At 36.8% G+C, this 13,461-nt stretch overlaps 1 protein-coding gene across 3 annotated transcripts in view; it reads right to left on the bottom strand.

Moving 5' to 3' along the window:
• MAN2A1 (mannosidase alpha class 2A member 1) overlaps window positions 1-13,461 on the bottom strand; it is a 188,144-nt gene that overhangs the window by 33,821 nt on the left and 140,862 nt on the right. For all 3 annotated transcript variants that reach the window (XM_081505363.1, XM_081505362.1, XM_081505364.1), the window contains exons 14-16: window positions 12,021-12,239; window positions 11,181-11,303; window positions 8,184-8,298 (exon numbers count right to left, since the gene is read on the bottom strand). In XM_081505363.1, coding sequence (XP_081361489.1) covers window positions 8,184-8,298; window positions 11,181-11,303; window positions 12,021-12,239 — 457 coding nt within the window. The remainder of the gene's footprint in view (window positions 1-8,183; window positions 8,299-11,180; window positions 11,304-12,020; window positions 12,240-13,461) is intronic.

The raw sequence follows: 13,461 nt of genomic DNA, 5'->3' as shown, positions 1-13,461 counted from the left end.
ACCTTTTTCTTCATGTTGACTAACTCAACTTGTCATCCATTACAAGATCTAATTTATCCTCTGAGGTACTTGGTGATTTCCAGGTCTCTAAATGTTCACATTGATTATTTCTCCACAAGTGAAAATTTTAACATCTGCTTTCACGAGTACCAAGTTTAGTAAATTTCACTCCAAGACTCAAATTTAAGGAAGCGACAATGCGTCAGTGTGTCTCATCCATAAAGCACTAGACACATGACTACCACTGCTTACGGTCAGCGTGCCCTGAGCTAGGCACTAGTCAACATAGTTCATGCTTTTCATTTCACGAACTCTCAAAATGACACGAAAAGTAAATGCATACTAGGAAAGGCGCAACATTTTGGTCATACAGATTGCAAATTCTGGTTAAAGATTATACCAATTAAGTATGCTATGGGTGAAAAAGCCCTAATAACGGAAACACAGACAACAAAACTAGGAAGCTGTCTTTTTTTCTTTTTTTCCCTCTAATAAACACTGACTTTAAAAAACAACATGCTTTCTTGGAAGCCTCATTGTGGAGGGACATGACATCTACATCACTAACATTCTTTTAAATCCCAAACAGAATTGGTCTCACTAACCCTCGCTTCCTCCCAGAAGGTGAATAAACAGCTCATGACCTGCATTACAGGCTTGGGCTGGTCTGGTGCAGGCAGGGAGGAATGCTGGAGGAATCTAATGGTCTGTCTGCCTCCACACTGACGGTCACTCTGGAGTCGCCTACTTCCCGTTCTCGCAAACATGCTCTTTTCCAAGCTGCCTTTAGAGAGGAAAATCAGATTTCACTGACACAGACCTGCCACGCAGGCACGTGATTCTTCCTTTTTAACCACACTTTGACTATTCCTTCTCCTAACTCACCCCACCCACCAAAGGAAAAAAAAACACAGGCAGCAGCATTCCTCCTGCCCACCCAACTCCCGTGGAGCTGAGCAGAAACACAGTACCGGTGTCTGTCTGAACTTGAATGCCTAGGAACAAAGATTTTTGCAAAACACACAGTTTCCAATTGTTGGTTTTCAACAAAATTGAAGGTTACCTAATTAGGCTGTCAGTAAGTAGATCATTAAAAATAATTGATTAATATTTGGCAATAGATCACTGTGATTTATGGAACATAACTCAGAAGGAATTCAAGGAATTAGGTGACATGCCCATAACTAAATTCCTTCTATTCCCACCTACTTATTTATGTTTGCAACATTCCTTTGCCTTAAATTTATAAGAACAAAAAATAAGAATAAAATCAACGCTGAAACTTATCTCACTCTAGCAATAAGTAACATTCACCAATGAAAGCATAAACATTTAGGATACAAAAGGTAAAATTCATCTCAATAAGAAAAATGTTTCTATTAAAGTTTATAAAATAAATTATCAAAATGGTAATATATATATATTAATTATGTTTTGATCAATTACATACTATTAGTAATAATTTTATAACTCAATCTAGAAGAAATTTAATACTTTGAGTTTTAGGATGACAGAATCTTAAAACATATATATATATACCAATAATAAGACTCTTAAGTATAAAGTATTATATTGAGGTAAAATTTGGTGGGGGAAGTAGAATGGAAACATGAATTCAAGGAGAAAATAATGATATGAAATTTACTGTTAAGAAGGGCTTTTTCAGGCTTTTCAAAAATGCATGATTTAGTATCAAACTGCTATGCACTGGATATGCTTACTTTAAAAGGGCAATATTTACAATGTACCTAATATAACATCCTTTGGAAAAATTTAAATGTATAAAGAAAAACTAGATGTCAACTTACAAAAATGTAATGGACACAGATTCTTCAAATTCCTATAAGAACAAGGGAATTTGATCTCAACAAATCCACTTTACACTTTGTGATATTCTTTTCCTCCTTTCTGTCCATTCAAATGACATTTCTCCAAGACTAAGCATCTCAAAAGCTCATTATTTAAAATCAAATCTTCCCCAACTTCCCCAACCCTCCAATGACTTACTGTGTAACTCATCCGTGCCTGCACATCCTCTTAAGGAGACACAATACTCAGCATGTGCCTGGCTTTAAGTACATTAGCTCAGTTAATCCTCCAACACTGTGAGGAAGACTATTATTGTCACCACTTGCAGGATAATGAAACCGAGACCACGGAGGTGGTAGCCTGCGCAAGGTCAAAGCTGGTTTGGAAGCTGGGAGTGAGAGGGGCCTGGGCTGTCTCTGGGGCCTGGGCTCTGAACCACCACACGTCCCCTGCGTGTCCCATCCCGGCCCCCTTCATCTCAGTTTAGCTCAACACACACTTGTGGAGGATGATGCTATTTCCTGTTAAGAAGCTATGCCTTCAAGGCAGCAGCTGCTGTCAAACAGCCCCCAGGGTAACCCTTGAGTTCTGAATTTGTGTAACCAGAATGTGTGTCTAGCCCCTTAAAATAACCTTCCCTTTCATGCCTGTAGGGAATAATCAGATTCAACACATAGCTACTTATTTCATTTTTTTTTAAGTTCCAATTAACAGAAAAAAAAATCAGTCAATTGCATATTATGATATTCCAAAAATGTTTTAATTACCTAAGTCTGCCTAGCCGTAACTTACTTAATGCTTTTTACTCTTAAATCAAGCTAAATATGGAATGTAGTCCTGGGAAAAATGAGAGATTGATTGCTAACCATTTTAATATCCTCATGAATCCTTTTATGGAAATAAAAACAATTTCAGCGAAGCTCTGAGACCTCGTTTGTAAGTGGAAGGACTCCTGGGATGAGGCCCCAGATTCAAGCATCCTTAGAAAATCAATTTAGAAGCAAGGAGTCAAGCACCAAAGAAACTTCATGTGAAAGTAAGTTTTGTGAAGACACTTTGATGGTGATACTTAAGTGACCATCTAGTCTTTCTCTCTTAAGAACTTACAGAACAAACTCAAAGTCATTCTAGTTGGCTTAGAGGCAAAACTAAAGATTCAGGTCTCTTAATTCCCAATGTGAACTCTCTTAACATGTTTAACTGGATAAAGTTCACTTTGATTCTCTGAAAGTTAAGGGTCATGGTATGAATCCATTTAATTATATATTCAAAACAGAAGGAAAACTAAGCAAGCTCTCTTTGATTACTAAATATGCCCATGGAAGAAAATTATCAGTCATCTCAGCCGAATGAAAGTCTTTTCTTCCACACGTTTTGATGGCAGTTCATCACCTTTTACTCCCAAGCTACTCTGTACTTTCTTTGCCAAAATTCATTACGTGCTACACTTTTATAGTATGATTGGTGGGAAACAGGTCAAAGTACTGCATTTAAAATATTTCTCCTAAGGGTTTAAACATGGTTTACACTGACATACTCACTCACTCACAAATACTCGCCTAGGAGAACAGTTCTGCGGGAGGGCACACATTGTAACAGATCTGAGACGCGGACCTTGTGCCGGCGACTGTGTGCGTGACACACGGGTGACCAAGAGCGACTGATTCTTCAAAGCAGCAGCTGATGTCAGAAAGCTAGGGCACCGAAGGCTGGTAACCACAACTCTGACGACAGATGAAACTAAACTAGGGGATGCCACTCACTGGTATCACTGCCAGATAGGTATTTTTTTTTGACAGTAAAATACCAAATTACTATAATACGGGGGTATAGGGCTTTTGGCTTGTATCATATTCTGTTTTCTAATCCAAGCTTAATGATAAAAGCTAAAGTAGCATATTTGGTAGCACTTAAAGATGCAGTTTAATGAAAGATGATTACACTACTATAAAAAATTAATCCCCACCTCTTTCACCTGTTGCTCCAGAAAAATGTTATTTTCTACAAACAAAGTAATCTTTTAGAAATCATGAAATGCTCTAAAAGGGCATTTCGTTAAATTATGGTCACCATTAAAAGGGTTTCTTATTTAACCTTTTATGAGGCAAAGCATGATGTTTCATTAGTAATCTCTGAAATTTCTCTGATCTTTTGGAGCTTTTAAAGTTCATGAGCACAAGATTTCCTTTAGTTCAATATTTCTAGGAACCTTTTTGAGTATAATGTCTGAACAATAATGAAAATAAAACCACAGTGTTTTTAATAGCTTAAATTATGTTAAGGAGAGACTTTAAACTGTACTGCTTATTATTTTCAGAATCTGGAGAGAACACAAACAGAGAAACTGGAGATAAATACCACATCAAGAACAAACCAGAAGTCAGGCTGGACCCAGGCCTCCAAATCAGTTTGTTTCACAATCAACAATGACCACACAGTTCATGTAATTTGGGAAGTGTTGCTTGACTTCTGTCCTTGACTTTGTTTTCTGATAAAGCTTAATTTGGGCAAAAGTTACTTTATGGAGAGAAGAATCAAACAGTAACTAAAAAAGATTTTGAGGAATTTGAATGTATTTTTTCATATTTGCATTACCTTAGGTTTCTAAAAGAATGTTTCAAGTAAACAGAATTTGAAAGGTTTAATATAACAGATATTCAGTAAGACAATCCATAATATTAACCCATTTTCTGTTCCTTTACTCTCGTTGCTGAGAGATAAGACAATCTTTTGTATATTAAATGGTTTAATAAACTAATAGTCACAATATGTAATCATGAAATATTTATAGTTTCCTTCCCTTCAGCCCCTCATTTGTTCTTGGATCCTGAACTCAGTACCAATAATAGGCTCTCGTCATTAACACTCATTCAAATAACTGCACCCTCAATCTAAAAGGGGACCATCAGTCTATGTCAGAAATAGATCCGTAAGTTAAATTCAAGAATAGACATTTGTGTTATCTTAAGACATTTTAAACCAAAGTCAATTCACGAAAGCATGGATGTCAGCTGAGACACTCGCAGCACCGAGCACCAGGCCAGTCTGTCTACGCGCTTTGGTCAGCTATTCAGAAGCTTGGTTTACAAGAAGTCCCACAAGAGGCCTAAGTTTAAAAGTATTTCTTAGTACAGACACTGAGCGCCACATAACCAAACGCTCTTCAGGTATTGTGAACACCTAGAGAGTCAAGCACCCTGAAGACTCCACATCTCAGTCACAGGCCTGGGTTACGATTCAACTAAAACCAACTAAGACGGATCCAGACACCCTGTGCCCTCACGCGGCCGCGTATGAAACAAGGACAGATGGAGAGAGATGACAGAGGCCACCAGGACAAGGCTTTTTTTTTTCCAGGACAGAGAGGTATGTTAAGAGGGCCTCAAATACAAACATGGGAGGGAATACAATTTGAAAGAAAGAGCTTCAGGTGAGCTAATATTTCCATTTCTCCACAGTCTTGCTGGGAAAAAAATGCTCTCGGCTTGAAAGAGTCAAAAGAAAGATGGATCTGTCACTTCGAATAGTTACATATGCTGCTTTCAGGTTCAGGCCAAGCAAGTACAGTAAAGCTCATCTGGAGAATCACTTTCAAGTCACATTTTATCTAACTTATCCATCATTTCACACAAACTCCTGAAGCTTCCTGCTTTCAAGCTGCAAAAATCTAACATCAGCTCAATTTATCCCACCCACTGAGACATCTAGAGGCCATCTGAGGTCTGCATATTTATTTTTTAACTATTATTTTTGTTATGCTAATACTCTAAGTGCCCAGTTCAAAACCACCTCTATTTCTTAACTGACTAATCAGAGCCAGCCTTGCCGCTCCTCGGAGAGCAGGGGAGGCGGCTGGGGAGTCAGCGACATCTCCTGCCCTGCTCCTGCTTTAGGGCCGATTAGTCCCCGGGTCTTTCTGACCGCTCTGTGGGGAGCACTTCGTTCTGAGGAGCGCGCACCTGTCGGGGTAAGCAGACAGGCCGAGGCGGAGAATAAGGACTTCCCAGCTGGCTGCTGAAGCACGACAGCAAGCTAAGCTACAGCCACAGAAGGGGAGGAGGGCCCTCGAGTTCACAGAAACCACCTTTGCCATGAGACCCAGATCCTGTGGACAACCGAAGAAAACTCAGATTCTGCACTGATGAACAAGGGCAATTAAACAAACGCAAAAGCAGTTGAGCAAACGCACCTATCGGAACACAGAGGTCGGACTTTTCTGATGAGCTGCTTCAGCATTTACTCTGAGGTATGTTGTTGCTTAGTTGCTCAGTCGTGTCTGACTCTTTGCGACCCCACGGACGGCAGCCCGCCAGGCTCCTCTGGCCATGGGATTTCCCAGGCAAGACTACCACGATGGGTTGCCATTTCCTTCTCCAGGGGATCTTCTAGACCCAGGATCAAACCCGCGTCTCCTGTATTTACCACTGAGCCAGCATGGAAGCCCACTCTGAGACACAGCCTCTTTCTCAAAATAACTGATGAAAAGCAACGGTAAACTAAGCTTGATCATGCAGGCCTGGACCAAAGGGTGCACCACGCTGTATGCAAGGTAGAACCTTCCCATTAAAAAACAATCGTTTGAAGCAAATTTAAAAGTAGATAGGCACATCTTCTGTGTGATCATGCTATTTCATATCCATAAGATGAAACCTTTGGCCATAGTTGAAGATGGAATTTTAGACCTTTCACAAATGCTGAACAACAGCCTATGCCAGGGTACAAAAGGAAGGCCAAAAATAGTGTTTCTGACTTAAAAGCTTTAAAAGATTATTTCAAAACTACAGACTTTCTTGTAGTTTTCAAAGTGTTTGAAGATAATTGCAAAAGACACCAAGTTAGTGTCTAGTATGATTTTCCCTGCCATCTAGAAGAACTTTTACTTCTTAATTCAACATATGAATCGTGGGTTACCTTGAAAATATATCACATAAAAAGTCACATAATGAAGTCTGTCCATACCTGAAATTCTAGCTGGGTACTTGGAGTATTAGCAAAACAAAAATAATAATTAAAAAATAAATACCCAGACCTTAGATTGCCTCTAGATGTCTCAGTGGGTGGGATAAACTTGAGCTGATGTTAGATTTTTGCATCAATGAGATTTGAAGTTAAAAAAAAGTTAAATTTAGACACTGAAATCTGGAAACTGAACTTAGCTGGATAAGAAATTCCCTGAACACAGTAGGCTTTTGTTATTGTTTAGTTGTGAATTCGTGTCTGACTCTTTTGCAACCCCATGGACTGTAGCCTGCCAGGCTCCTCTGTCCATGGGATCTCCCAGGCAAGAATACTGGATGGGGTTGCCATTTTCTTCAGAGGATGTTCCCAATTCTGGGATGGATTCCACATCTCTTGCATTGACAGGCAGATTCTTTACTGCTGAGCCACCACGGAAGCCCAGAGTAGCCTTTGCTTCCCCATAATACCCAAAAAGTAAACAGTGCTTGCCCATATATTTTATTACTTGTTTTGAAACACTTTTTTGTCTACCTGTCTACAGGTTCAGGGAAAGAATATTTTCCTTTTCTAACTTTTTCATCTTAGCTTACAGCAGCAAAACAGTTAAAGTGGCATTTTTATAAGGTCCTTTACTAAGAGATTTGATACAATAGAAAATGGTCTGGTTACTAGGATTAAAATTGTGGTTGGAAAGGTACACCATGCTAAAAACAGCGAATTAAAAGTCAACCAACCTAACTATACAATTCTGAGACTGGGAACCATCGGTCCATTCAAATCGTATGGAAAAACCAGTGCTGCTGGTCACAGTTCAGTTTCCAAACAGATCAAAGGCCTACTTCTTACCGCTTGATTAACAAAGAAGCTGCTTCAATACTGTGCTGAAAGTAATAAACTGCCTGACTTTATATGCTATAAGCTAATGAGTTGTAAACAAACAGAATGAGTATAGAATATTTTTCTTCTAAAGTTTAATTCTAATAATGTTCACTATGGCAATAAATTCTATATTTGAGGCAGGTTGTGTGTGTGTGTGAGAGAGAAAGGTAGTCAGTGATCCATTAATTGAAAGCCACATTTGATATAATTTCTATTTCCTAAAATAAAAAAATACTATACTGTTTTTCTATCTGAGAAAAGAGCTCATGACTTATGACAAACACTGCAGTAAAAAAGAGAAGATATACAGAAGAAAAAACCATGTATATGCAGGGAGTTAAGTGTTTGACCATTTTTGATTATCGAAGGGTAAATACACCATTTAAAGTCATATGATGAGTATGATGTCAAGTTTAGACAGATGATTATGTCATCTTCAAAAACCAATTGCTAAATTATTCAAACTGACACAAGAAAAGCAAGAATTCAAGAATCAGTATACATTTGTTTACAACTGCATTTCTCTGCTTTCTTACCATTTATGTTGTACAGTCGAACTCTGTGGGTAACATGTTCAAAAAAGCAAGTCACGTCCGAATAAAACCTTCCATGTTGCACCATGACAAAGGGCGGTGTTGTGTAAACGTAAGGCTGAGGAGGGAATCACATGTTTGAGAAAAATGTTTTGGCTTTTAATTTTTCCAAGGAATGTTTATTATAGTTTCCAAATTGGCAAATACATAACATGTGATATTTGTAATTTTAAGTGAAAACCAAACCTTATAAGGTATTAGACTATGCACATGCTATAAAAATTGAATATATGGTTTTACATTAGACAAAAACTGCTGAAAATAGAAAATAGAAATGTTACAACTTGATTGGTTTAGAAGATCTACAAACATTTCTCCCTGCCATAAAAATTCCTAATTAAAATTTTTCCATATAGTTCCTATGTTTTCTATGAGAAAGAGCAGTACTTTTACAGCGGTGACATTTCCCAGGCAAACATTATAACCACGGGCCCCGAATGTTCAGGGCTTGGAGCATGTGGTTAGAAGGACCACAGGGATTCATCTCAAACAAACTGGAGGCAGGATTCAGAAACATAGTTTAATCACAGTCAGGTTTACTACTCTATAAAACACACTGCCCTTTTACTTGAAAGAATTAAGCGGATATAAAGCCAGTTTACAAACTTGGAAAAACTATGGCAACTACTGGTTTAGTTTTCATTATTTAGAATCTAGAATCAAGAAACTATGGGAATAAAACATACAACATATATGGTAAAGAAATGAAATCTGAAGCACTTAGGAAGAATTTTATTTTAAATATTACACATCTTAGAAGGCTCAACAGCAGCATACAAAGCTAGTTTGCAATGTAGCACAAGATTTTCCGTAGGGTGTAATTTTCTTCCATATTTACCTCTTTCTTTAGAAAAAGAATATTCTGAATTTAATATAATGCTTTACAGTTAACAAAGTTCTTGTACCTAATCACCACATAGCTAGAAAGCCGTGGAGGAGGTGGAACTAGGACGGCGATGTCCGGGCCCCCACCTTTCCTGGCACCCCCAGCTGTCTCTTTCCCTGGTGCTCTTTTATTTCTTCTTTGTAAACAAATGATGATTCTCTTTTTCCTACTAACTAATATCAGAGTTATTTAAACATAAAATAATTTTTTAAAATAAAATAGTAATTACAATTGTCTGTGTATAATATTCTATAGCATAGTTATTTTTTTTTTTAAGTCAGTCAAAACAAAGTGGCTGTGTAATGACAAAAGCTGTTAAGTAAGAAAACACTGATGTAGCTTATATTCAGGATCCACTGCCCATCTTGAAATGCCTACTATGATCTATAGCTTACCTTTAATTCCTCAATGATTTAAAAAAACAGAAACAACAAATAACTAGAATTCTGAGCATGACCTAAACAATCCCTTAACATCTATATTTGATTTTGGTTAGCAGGCTTTTCTAGAGCAAAAGTAACTTTTTCAAGAGACAGGACCCTAGGCAACAAAACATGGAGAATAGTTAATTTATCTAAAGTGGAGAAAGTTTGTATAAGTGCAAAAGCAAAGGAAGAAACTCTAAAGAAAAAAATACAAAATTGACTACACAAAAATTAAAAACTACTATAACAGAAAAATAAAATAACAAACTCAGTGATACACTGAGGGCATATTTTTCAATAAATAGGAAAAAGGATTAATTTTATAATATATAAAAAATCTTTACAGATCCACAAGTCGTATCAATAGAAAAACGGCCAAGAACTTAAATAGGACACTCATAAAAGAAATACGAAAGATAAATTAAACCATTATGAAGTTCTAATAATAATCTTACTAATAATCACAAAAATCATAACAGTAAAATATTTTTCATTTACTATTATAGGTTAAGTATTTAATATGGCTAATTCTCAGAGTTTAGAGTAGTATGCTAGATAGCTACTTTCAAAAACACACTGCTGCGAAAGAATACGTATCTTTCTAGAGAGACAAGTAAGATAAGTAGTATCTACATGTCAAAAGCCTTAAAAGGCTCCAGACACACAAAATGACTCTTCTAGAAAATAATTCTCAGGAAATAATTAGCACTGTACAAAGAAAGCTTACCACAATATTACAGTAATAAAGTATTGGGAGAAAATGTAAAATGTACATACGCAACAACAGGAAATTCTTTATTTCCACATAGATATAATACACACACACACACTTTTTTAATGTGACAACACTTAAGTTCTACTCTTTTAGCAAATATCAATAATCCAACACAGTGCTATCAACTATAGTACTATATAATACATCACTCTCAGACCTCGTTCATCTTATAGCTGAAGTTTTTAATCACAAAAGTGTGTATTAAAATTGTGTTTTCCAAGAGCATATCAGATTGTGAGCACTGTCACAATGAAAAACAAAATATATTCACATAGGAAGCTAAAACTTAAAAATGGGGGAAAATGATATGCAGAGAATAAAATATGGTAAAAATACAACAATGTTGACAAAGGTTTTCATGGGCTTGAGGAATAGTCAGCAAATATTATTGTTTTCTTCAGTTTTCTGCATTAAGTGTGCCAAGGTTTGCATATACTTCCTTTACAGTCAAGGTAGGAGAACACTTGTTTTGTTCTTTAAAGTGCTACATGTTAAGGAGAACAATGGCTCAGTGGTCCTTCTATTTTCCCCACATGGCTAGGAATTTTGTGTCTGTCTCTGTGCCGTGCCACATACGCGCGCAACAACTCAGCAGCACCCTAACCCTAAATCAAATCCAGCTTCTTTCCATCGAGAGCACGTGTCCACCACAGCATCCTTGCAGAATTTCAACACTGAGAAACTATTGTTCACCTGACATTCACCTAGAAATTGCTAAGTGTCAATAATGATATACATCAGTGGAGCTAATTCATCTGTTCCTAATAGATGACATAATATTGAGATGCATTTACTATGCTCCTCACTATTCTTTCAATATGTGCTTATTCATTGCTCTGAGCATCAGCTCTTACCTTGGCTTCCCCGTCGGGCAAGAAGAGGTAGGCACCACTTTTATCCTTTTTACTTGTGGTTCCATACCATGAAAACTGTACTTTCACTTCAAGACTTTTACCATCTCCTTTATTTATCATTTCCTACGGTAAAAAAAAAATTTTTTTTAGTGTAAGTCAGTATTAAGACATAAACTTATTGTATCTAGCTACATGCACATGTCAATTTTTAAAAAATTACCTTGTGATAGATTTAAAAGTGATTAACATTCAGCCTGTAATATTCACAATTCTTGGATGAAAACTCCAAATTTTATACTTAATCTTAGGATTTAAAACCTCCACAATAGAACAAAAAGAACATATTTCACCAAGGAAGAAAGAGATATACAAATTAAGACATTAGACCAGTACTTCTCAAACTTTCTGTAGTAAAGGAGTGAATTTATTTTTATTTCCACTATGCATGGAGCAGCATTTTGGTGAAGTACAATGAAAGTGAATTAATTAAAAAAAAATTAAAGTGATATGCCAAATATAAACTCATTTTTTTATTAGATTTAACAGGCATAAATCTACTCAGTCTAATTACTTTCAAAGTTTCCATAAACATTTCTAAATGGCCGCCAGTGGCATGCGCATCTTGTGGACTAGTCACAAGCAGTCCACGGGGCAGCACCTTCAGAGAGCACACTGGTGAGCTGCAGTGGGCATGTGGACCGCAGGGAAAGGCACATAGAACTCTGCACCCTTTCCTCCAGAGTATCTGGGTCCACTGTTTCCACTTCTCATAGGTAATCTTCATATGTTATAATAAACGTGACCAGCCTTCTGTAAATTTCAGAACTATTTGAAACATACCTCCATAAGCCCAGATTGACTAAAGCGCAGCTTAATAAAGGAGTTCTCCAGAGTTATCGCTTCTTGAGCACTTTTTATATTATTCATGTTAAAAATTCCTTCATTTGCTATATTACCATTATATAGGTCATATTTGGCTAAATGTGGACTTGAACTTGATGTTTCCAAAATCTTATACACTTTCAGTCCCAATGGTGGCATCTCTGCTAGAAAAGATATCTTTAAAGATAAAGGAGAGAAGTTATTAAAGAGAAATGCAATCTACTGAAAGGAAACTTCTTATACTTCTAGTAAAAATAAGAAACTACTATATTTAAGAGAGAATATATAATATTATTCTATAAGTATCTTTTTATAACTTATGGATGGAGTATTCACATTTCTGTTTATCTAAAGAACCTAATAAATTCAAGTGGGTAGGACTGTCAAAGACATTAAGGCTTTTATTCACTATATGAAATCATGTGACCATTCTCAATTGTCCTACAGGGCTCTTAATGGATGCTCAGATGGGGAAATTCTCCATGGTGGTAAGGGTTTACTGTGACAGTGATTTTAGGAATCATTTTACAATACTATGATAATTCAGTACATTAAAAATAAAAAATAATAAACGTAACAATGTAAACATCAAGCATATTAGTTCGGTCAACAGCAGACATCGATGCCTGGGGGTCCAGCAGACGCTGAACAGGCCCAGAGGAGGCACCACACCCAGGGACGTGAGCCCGCCTCTCAGGAGCTTCAGGTGAGGGGCCTCCTGTAAAAGCTGATCAAAACCTGTATCATAGCCTCTTTTGTGTCTAAAGGATAACAAATTCATAAGAGCAGCCAGCAATGGCTTTTAGTTCTCTCTTAGATTCCCTAGCTTTTGTCTGTGTCTTCAGAAATACAATTCAAGTTGTACTCCAAATTCTAGAAGCTCACTATTTTCAGTGATATGGGGGTTCAATTTAATTCTGCTTACTTCAAGATATTTTCCCAAAAATGTCTGTTACTTGAACCCAGACATTTTTTTCATAATTATATCTCGGAAAAGAAGCATCTTATTTGTTTAAAAAGTCTTTCTTTCTTGGGATATTACTGTCATCTTTGCAATGAAAAGTTGAAAGTGTTCAGTTATTTAGAAGGAGGTATTTACCTTCAATACTTTCAACTCATTAAATTGAGTTAGGCAAAAAAGTTCAAAATTTTACAAGGAATGATTACTTCATGACATCAGGAGAGAGTTACAATATACACACTTACAAAAATGAACAACATACATACTCATAATGCACTAAAAATAACATGCAATATACATACTAACAAAGATATTACTATTTTGAAAAACAAAGGATCTATTTTCCTTTAGAGTCATTTTATTGGCCCGTTGGGCTTCCCTGGTGGCTCAGCGGTAAAGTATTCGCCTGCCAATGCAGGAGACCTGGGTTCGATTCCC

The sequence above is a fragment of the Giraffa tippelskirchi genome, chromosome 6 (assembly GCF_054371585.1).
Source record: "Giraffa tippelskirchi isolate mGirTip1 chromosome 6, T2T-mGirTip1v1.2.pri, whole genome shotgun sequence".
NCBI classification, from domain to species: domain Eukaryota; kingdom Metazoa; phylum Chordata; class Mammalia; order Artiodactyla; family Giraffidae; genus Giraffa; species Giraffa tippelskirchi.
Note: the sequence above shows the minus strand (reverse complement) of the source record. Positions and strands in the feature narration are given on the sequence as shown.